The sequence below is a fragment of the Sphaerodactylus townsendi genome, linkage group LG12 (genome assembly GCF_021028975.2).
Source record: "Sphaerodactylus townsendi isolate TG3544 linkage group LG12, MPM_Stown_v2.3, whole genome shotgun sequence".
NCBI classification, from domain to species: Eukaryota; Metazoa; Chordata; class Lepidosauria; order Squamata; family Sphaerodactylidae; genus Sphaerodactylus; species Sphaerodactylus townsendi.
Window position 1 is genome coordinate 47,839,948 of NC_059436.1, and position 9,259 is coordinate 47,849,206.

A 9,259-nucleotide genomic window follows, 5' to 3' on the forward strand; every position below is an offset into this window, starting at 1 on the left:
CAGTCCTTCAGAAATAGCAGCGAGACCACAGAAGGGGACACACGAAGGATATGGGGGGGGAGGGCTGCTAAATTGCAATTTACTTCCACAAAAGTCCTCCTCTCCCTCCTCCGTATCCCTGCTTCAGTTGATTACTGGAAGGTTCAGCTATTACTACTGAAACATGTCATCTGCTGTATTTTGAGAAATCAATTTTTAAATCTTTGACTTGGTGTTGAGATTTAAAGATCTCTGCGTAAGCTTTAACGTGTTGAACTACTGCAATTTCTTCCAGGCAATCGAGCTTCTAAAAACAAGTGGGTTCGGGGGAAGGAAAAATCAATATAATTGTTGTGACCCACTGAAGGGGACGGCAAACAAGAGGGAAGGATCATTTCCCTAAACATCAGAGCTGCACAGCCCCATGAGCCAGAAGTCTGGGGAGATCACTTTCCTTCCTGCACCAGGTTGCTGGCATTAGAAACACTCGTCGAAGCCCAGTCATGATGGCTGAAAATAGACGCTTGTGCCAAATTCCAGGAGCAGAGAATATGAGCGGGCTGTGCAAAATTCCAGGAATAACAGGCTTGAGAGACAGCCCAGTCCTTTAACTACAACTGGATGGGTGACAATATTTTTCACAGACTCTTCACTTTGATGAGGGAGGCAGGTCCTGCAAGCACCATGGAGGGGACTGGGAAATTAGTGATTTGCCCTTACCCTGCCCTCCCCACCTGAAACAGAAGACAGAAGTCCAATGCACACCAACTGCGTGGAGCTTATTTTCCAAACAAACGTGAAAGAACAAGGAAGCCGGCCTCAAGCCGGTCGTCAATTGAGAGATTTAAGCGTGTGCTACAGTTCTATTACAGTGCTACAGACTATTATCTGTGGAGGATAATAGTCTTCCAGGGTCAGAGGCGCAGCAAGGGGGGAAAGCGCCCGGTGCGCTGGTGCGTCCTCTGCCCCCACCCCAGAACGCCCCACCACACCCCCACAGGGGCACGCCCCCGACGCGTCGCGCACCCCACCGCCCGCTTGGAGCTACGCCTCTGTCCGTGGCAAAGCCAGATCAAAAGCAAACCTAGCTGGCAACTGTCCGTCTCTTTTCTGCTGTTCCCGTTTGGGGCACTCAGTCTTGCTGCCCTGCCAGCGGCATTGACTGTTAACTGCTGGGAAAAGATGGCACTCCCCACTGGACACTTGTGAGTGGTGCCCCTAGAGGGTGGCCACCCCTAGAGGGTGGGGGTGCAGTATTTGTTCATGAGCCCACAATTATATGCCAATAAAGGCTTGTGTTGTGTGTGTGTGTACATGAGCCCACAAAGACGGCAACATGACCTGAAATGCCCTATAAAATGATGGCAATGGTTTTAATGGTCCAGGACAGGGGTGACAAACGTGTGGCCCAGGGGAGGGATCTGGCCCCTTGAGAGGACTTATCAGGCTCGCAAGCCAGCTGAGGCAACCTCCTCCCTTGCTTCCAATCTGGCCTGGTAGATCTTGGCAGATACTCAGCTGGCTCGTGGGCCTGATAAGCCCTCTCAAGCTGAGGTAGCCACTCCACCAGTGCCAATCTGGGCTGGGGCACCTGCTGGGGGGCTCACCAGTAGAGGCACCCACACACCTCCCCGGCCCCGGCCTGACCAAGTCACATTTATGTTATATCTGGCCCTCGTAACAAGTGAATATGTGTTAGGTTTCGCGACCTGAGCATCTGTAGGAAGACAAACTATCATGAGCTTTCAGAGGTTAGCACATTCAAAAGCTAAGAGCTCAGTGTTTTAACCTGCTTTTTTAAAAACCTGGAGTGTTGTGGGGTTCCCGGGCTGTATGGCCGTGTTCCGGTAGCATTTTCTCCTGGCATTTCGCCTACATCTGTGGCTGGCATCTTAAGAGGATCTGATGGCAGTCAAGCAAGTGGAGTATATATACCCGTGGAATGTCCAGGATGGGAGAAAGAACCATTTGCATTGGTTAACAAGTGTAAAGGGTGCGATCAGAAAGTGTGATTTGCATGTTTTGAGTAGAATCCACACATTTTAGCATCTATCTACCTATCATCCATCCATCCATCCATCCATCCATCCATCCATCCACCCATCCACCCACCCACCCACCCACCCACCCACCCACCCATCCATCCATCCATCCATCCATCCATCCATCCATCCATCCATCCATCCATCCATCCATCCATCCATCCATCCATCCATCCATCCATCCATCCATCCATCCATCCATCCATCCATCCATCCATCCATCCATCGGTTTTGTATACCGCCCTACCCCCGAAGGGCTCTGGGCGGTGCACAACATAGTTTCCTCTTACAGCACATGCAAACAAAACCCCACTAAAATTAAAACACAGCGGTAAAATTAACAAAGATGTAAGTAACAATGAAGTTGCAGAACCAATTAGTGAGGGCATCTGCATAATAGTTGTCTGGCATTTTAATCCATGCGGACAAGTCTACATAGGGACCACGAAACGCAGCGTCCAGAGAACATGAAAGGAACTGCAGACTAATTAAGCTGGAAAAATCAGCAATAGCAGAACATGTGATAAACCAAGCTGGACGCAGAATGTTATTTGAAAACACAGAAATTCTGGACCGCTCTGACAACAGCTATGTCAGACTGCACAGAGGAGCCATTGAAATCCACAAGCACATGGACAATTTCAACAGAAAGGAAGAAACCATGAAAATGAACAAAATTTGGCTACCAATACTTAAAAACACTAGAACCAAGACAATGGTTAGTGAGCACCACCCAGACACAGGATATCTCCAGGCAGGAAGCAATCAAATGGATTAAAATGCCAGGCAACTAATATGCAGATACCCTCACTAAGTGGTTCTGCGACTTCATTGTTACTTACATATGATAAAATGGGTGGGTTCCACTCAACACATGCAAATCACACTTGCTCGTTGCACCCTTTACACTTGTTAACCAATGCAAATGGTTCTTTCTCCCACCCTGGACATTCCGCAGATATGTATACTCCATTTGCTTTACTACCAACAGATCCTCTGATGACCAGCCACAAATGTAGGCAAAATGTCAGGAGAAAATGCTACTGGAACATGGCCATACAGCCCGGAAACCCCACAACACCCCAGTGATTCCGGCCACGAAAGCCTTCAACAATACATTGAACATTTTTTTTTAAATGTTGCCTTCGCTTTAGGAGAAAACACTTTTCCCAGAGGAGGAAAAAAGGGCATGCGCCCCACCGCTCATGGTACCTTGACTCCATCTAGAACAGCCTTGATGACCTCTTTTACTGTGTTCACCACCTCTTTGTCTTCGGAGTTCACACCTTCTAGCATCACCTGATCAGACCAACGCACCAGATTGGCCAGGCTCTGGTACACACGGCTGTAGCAGGAGGAGATGGCAGAGCTGGAGGGACAAAACCAGGAGAAATACAGAGGCCTCAATTATTTTTTTATTTGATGACTCCCAAACTCTCTCTATTGTTTGGCAATTTATTCCAGTTAACACTCCATGCCATCATAGTCTTAAACAGTTTCAGGAATTCTGACTGCATGTATAGAATGCAGTTCAATATAAGCAGATGTCTTGTGGGCTATTTGTGAGAGGTATGAAGTACTTGGGGAGTGTGAAACTCCACTGGTGGGATAGCAAGAACTTTGGGATGGGGTTGGAAGCAGCAGAATGTTAAGAATCATGTCACAGAAGAGGAGGTTCTCTTCTCGGTCAAATGACAGATCTAAACAGGTGTCCTAAACAAAGACAGACTTCCACAGAGTGAACATCTCAGTGAAGGGTATCTCTGCAGCTGAGCTATTGACAGCTTCTTACCCTGTTTTTTTGTTCTCACAACCATCCTATAAAGTAGGCTAGAGAGAGTGTTAGACCTGTCCAAGATAACCTGTGAAATTCACGAGGATTTGAACGTAGGTATTTCTGGTTCTAGTCCAATAGTCTAATCATTATATCACATTATTTACTTGACAACAACAACAACAAAAGGAAGGAAGGAAGGAAGGAAGGAAGGAAGGAAGGAAGGAAGGAAGGAAGGAAGGAAGGAAGGAAGGAAGGAAGGAAGGAAGGAAGGAAGGAAGGGAAGGGAAGATGGAATACCATTGCGCCATCAGCCATAGGCCTGGCAGAACATCTGTTTCAGGGAGTAAATCCCGCAGGACCAGGGTTTCACTTAGAACAGGATTCCACCAGGCTAGGGCCGGAGCTGAAAAAACTCTGGCTCTGGTTAAGGACAGCTGGACATTTTTCAGACCAGGGACCACCAGTAAGTTGTTACTGGTTCTCCAAGCTGCCCCCAAACCACCACTGGAGCAGCAGTGGCGTAGTGGTTAAGAGCAGGTGTACTCTAATGGAACTGTGTTCGATTCCCCGTTTGAGCTGTGGAGGCTTATCTGGGGAATTCAGATTAGCCTGTGCACTCCCACACACGCCAGCTGGGTGACCTTGGGCTAGTCACAGCTTCTCGGAGCTCTCTCAGCCCCACCTACCTCACAGTGTGTTTGTTGTGAGGGGGGAAGGGAAAGGAGTCTCCTTTAGGAGAGAAAGGGGGGATATAAATCCAACTCTTCTTCTTCATCATCATCATCATCATCTTCAAGGGGCTGCCCAGTGCGCACTAAGATACTGCAGCTGATTCGTAACAATTTGCCCAATTTAAATTCTGTTCAGACTGTTAATTTTCATTTTCAGATATACACCTTGTATTTGTTAGGCTCGCTCCCCTTCCCCACCTCCTGCTCCTTGTCTCCCTGGTTCTGAAAAGAACATGCTGCGGTCGCCATTCATGGGAAAAAGTGGAAGTGAACCACTTCCTTGTTACAGTTTTGCTTCCTCTGTTGCTAACATGAAACATTCTGGGGCTGAATGGATGAATGGGCCTGAATAGATGTAAAAACTCATGACAGAAAGCAAAACCCTGCCTGAGTTATAAAAGGGAAGTATTCGTGATGAGTCGGGCTCTTATTCTCAGCTGAAAAGCTGGGTCAACTGTCACTCAAAAAAACAGGAACCAAGAAAAGGGGAATTCTGCGACCAGCAGAGGATAAGAATGTGCATCTATTTGCTTGTTTTGCATAAGTTCTTTTGCTTTGACCAGGGGAAGAATTAGGACTAATCAAAGGAAACATTTCTTCACGCAACGTGTGATTGGTGTTTGGAATTTGCTGCCACAGGAGGTGGTGATGGCCACTAACCTGGATAGCTTTACAAGGGGCTTGGACAGATTTATGGAGGAGAAGTCGATCGATGGCTACCAATCTTGATCCTCCTTGATCTGAGATTGCAAATGCCTTAGCAGACCAGGTGCTCGGGAGCAGCAGCAGCAGAAGGCCCTGGCTTTCACACCTGCATCTGAGCTCCCCAAGGCACCTGGTGGGCCACTGCAAGTAGCAGAGTGATGGACTAGATCAGTGGTTCTCAACCTTTCTAATGCCGCGACCCTTTAATTCAGTTCCTCATATTGTGGTGACCCCCAACCATAAAATTATTTGCATCTCAGTTCCTAAGACCATCGGAAATATGTGATTTATGATGGTCTTAGGCGACCCCTGTGAAAGGGTCGTTCGACCCACAGGTTAAGAACCGCTGGACTAGATTGGTCTGATCCAGCAGGCTCTTTCTTATGTTATGTTCACCCAGAGAGAAAGTCCCTGAAGGCGGACACAGAACCTGGACCTGTGGACTCAAAGTGTCACTGCCCTGTGCCAATGCATCCCTTTCAGGAGTGAAAACTCTGTTCAATTTGTAGGCTCAACGTGGCAATAAGGATAGCGGTGGTGAGACCTCAGCCCCAAGGTAGGCAGATGGTGGCCCACAGGAGTCTTTCATCCAGTCCTCAAACTGCTTCACAATTTGTTGTGAGCCTGTTGGACCACAGGATTGCAGCACCAGCCAGTGCAGTCCCCCCAAAAAGGGCCCAGTTTCCTACATTAAGAGTTACCTTTGAATAGCTCACAGTGGAAGGAACTGAGGATTAGAGGCGTAGCTCCAAGGGGACAGGGGGGGCGCGACGCAACGGGGCACATCCCTGTGGGGGTGTGGCGAGGGCAGGGCGGAGGATGCACCAGTGCTCTTTCCCCCCTTGCTATGCCTCTGCTGAGGATCCTTCTAGATAGGCCACAGACTGGATAGTGGCGTGAAGGGAGACAATCCTGACAGCCCCCATCCCTGTCACTGTGGTGGCCTGCAGCAGACAGGCTGCATTTGCTTACTTCAAGACTCTTCATGAAAATAGGCACTGAAACTATAGTCCAATGTGATAAGGGATTCTCTAGTGGTGATGGGAATAATGACGTATCTCTCTGGTTGCTGGTCACAGAGAGGGGCTGGAGATGGCTAGAAGGCCAGTCACACAAACACACCCTAACCCCGTGGTGGCGAACCTTTGGCACTCCAGATGTTATGGACTACAATTCCCATCAGCCCCTGCCAGCATGGCCAATTGGCCATGCTGGCAGGGGCTTGATGAAATAGATCCATCTGCAGTGCTGGAGACCACTCTAACCAATCTCACAGGATCATCGTGAGGCAGGGGTATATCGACAGAAAATGGCGCCCGAGGCAAGCACTGAAATTGACCTCCCCAAATCCGACAGGTCTTCCTCATCTTGGAAGAGCAGTTCTCTGGCAGCCAGGTCTCCCCATTTCTTTTAACTGGGCAGCCACTTCAATTCCTTTCAATCACAGGAGGACCAGCTCTGCGGGCAGCTGGTCTACCCACTGTTGAGAAGAATTAGTAGATCTGGCCTCCCGAGGGGGCAGCTCTGCCCATTCCTTTCAACCATTGCTTTACCAACTCTCCAGAGAGCTGGTCTACCATGTAGTTTAGAACTAGTGGCCATTGGTAGTTTAGAACTAGTAGTTTAAAATTAGTGCCACCTGGTAGTTTAGAACTAGTGGCCATTGCTTCTTAATGGCGGGATTTTACAAAGGGATGGTCTCGGTGCCCCTAGGCAAGTAGCGCCCAGAACTTTTGCCCTGGCTTGTCCCACCATAAATACGCCCGTGTTGGGAGGATTAAAATGGAAGAGAGGAAAATGATGTAAGCTGCTGCTTCCCCTTCACTTGGGATTTGTAGGCAGACTGTTAATTGAAATAAATAAACAAACTCCTGGGAGCTCAAAGGACCCTGGAGAGGTAAAATTCTGAGGAGGGAGAGGTGTCCAAATCACAGCCCCCGACCATCTCCTGTAGGCCTCCAGCTTCTAAGTTTACGCCACAGAGAGAAGGGCCGCAAGTTTTAAAGCTGGGGGATCACCAATGGGTTTGAAGGAACTGAGATGAAGAAGAAGAAGAAGAAGAAGAAGAAGAAGAGTTTGGATTTATATCCCCCCTTTCTCTCCTGCAGGAGACTCAAAGGGGCTTACAATCTCCTTGCCCTTCCCCCCTCACAACAAACACCCTGTGAGGTAGGTGGGGCTGAGAGAGCTCTGAGAAGCTGTGACTAGCCCAAGGTCACCCAGCTGGCGTGTGTGGGAGTGTACAGGCTAATCTGAATTCCCCAGATAAGCCTCCACAGCTCAGGCGGCAGAGCTGGGAATCAAACCCAGTTCCTCCAGATTAGATACACAAGCTCTTAACCTCCTACGCCACTGCTGCTCCAGTCCTCCTTTCTAATTCCCTCCCCACCCTTTCTCACCTCTGTTGGATCCGGGGGTCTGTCTGGACCAGGGGCACGACAGCCTCCAGCACTTTAGTGGCCGACCCCGGCAGCATCTCCAGCACCTTCTTGTCAATTGCCATTTTGTCCACGATGGTCTTGAAATAGCGCAGGGCGCTCACAACGTCTTTCTCTTTCTCCTCGAGCCAGATCAGATTCTGAACCAGGGGGTGGGTGGGGAGAAGAAAAAAGAAAAGGTCGAAAGTGAAGCTCAAGGACTTTTAAAGAAGTCCGGGGGATGGGCATCGTGTTGTACCTCAACACGGTCCCAGGATTGCTTGCGGGGCAGAGCCATCAAATCTGCAACCTTGCGGTAAGCAGCCTGCTTCCGTTTCAATAAGCAAAGAAGGAAGATTATTTATTAAGACTATTTCTCCCATTTGTGGAGGGTCAAAAATGCCTTACAAAAGTATCTGCTAAAAATGGTTACAGTACAGAACAATTAAAACAAACAAATGAACCCTCCCCTCAAAAACTCTTAAAATAGCTGACAGAGAAGTCAACATTTACCTCACCTTTATAAAAGGCTCAAGGAAGAAAATGATTTAAAAACAACATACATAAGTTTTTAAAAGGCTAGTACATTTATGCTCAAGTGTCTAGAACAGTGTTTCCCAACCTTTTCGACGTCACGGTACCCTTGACCTCACTCTTCATATCTCAGGGTACCCTTGAGGTTCAGTTGATTTTTTTTTTGCATTTTTTAGGGTTTTCCCCATTGTACTGTGGGTGAGTGGCGAGGCAGGGAGGGAGGCAAGCGTTGACAGCCGCATTGTTTGTTTGCCTAAATTTGGCATAGATTGGGGGGATTTAAAGGAGGCTCCCTTTAATCCTACCCCAATCCCTGCAGTGAGGCAAGCTCAACGTTTTTCAGTGTTGTTTAAAGGGAGCCCATGAGGCTCCCCCCTTCAAAATCCATTTAATTCCGGTGGGGGAGCAGTAGCACTGTCATGGCACCCCTGGGACGTGCTCATGGCACCCCAGGGTACCACGGAACCCTGGTTGAGAATCAATAGAGCAACTAGACTTGCACAGGCCTTCCCCCCCACGCCACCCCAAAACGCCTCTGCTGGGCTCACAGGGGCCTGGCAGAGGCCTTCCTTCCCCCCATGCCATCCCAAAATGCCTCTGTTGGGCTCGTGGGGGCCTCTTACCTTGTTCCCTGCTTTTTCGGGCGTTTTTTCCACCAGGTCCGGCTGCTTCCCTTTCTTCGAGGGGGTTCGCTTTATTTTGGGTGAGTGGAACTTGTCCATAAACTTCATGGTGAGCGATGACAGATGGGAGCGCTGGGAGTCTAGAAACAAGAGCACGGGAATTTGCACTGTCAAATTAGGAGGCAATTCAGTCTGCACTGGGTAACGCAAGGCAGGGTATGCACGCCTAATGGGAGGTTTTATGGATGACACAGCCCTGCCCACCTTGTCCAGAAAACACCAACCACTTCGCACGAGTTGCAAAAGGCAGATCTACAACTTGGGGTTGCTATGTAGTTCTGCCACTTTCACTCAAAACCTCACCCCTTCCAATACATTTATTATTAAAAAAAAATTAAGTTGCTATTGCATTTGGAGTACAGCATTCAGTTTATTTCAAAAAGTTCATTTC

General features: G+C 48.5%; 1 protein-coding gene across 5 annotated transcripts in view; it reads right to left on the bottom strand.

Moving 5' to 3' along the window:
- The window catches only part of RAPGEF1 (Rap guanine nucleotide exchange factor 1), a 58,293-nt gene extending 49,349 nt beyond the window's left edge, over positions 1-8,944 (bottom strand). For all 5 annotated transcript variants that reach the window (XM_048512386.1, XM_048512390.1, XM_048512385.1 and 2 more), the window contains exons 1-3: positions 8,809-8,944; positions 7,634-7,812; positions 3,234-3,390 (exon numbers count right to left, since the gene is read on the bottom strand). In XM_048512386.1, coding sequence (XP_048368343.1) covers positions 3,234-3,390; positions 7,634-7,812; positions 8,809-8,916 — 444 coding nt within the window. In that variant the 5' untranslated portion in view covers positions 8,917-8,944. The remainder of the gene's footprint in view (positions 1-3,233; positions 3,391-7,633; positions 7,813-8,808) is intronic.
- Between the last annotated feature and the right edge of the window lie 315 nt (positions 8,945-9,259).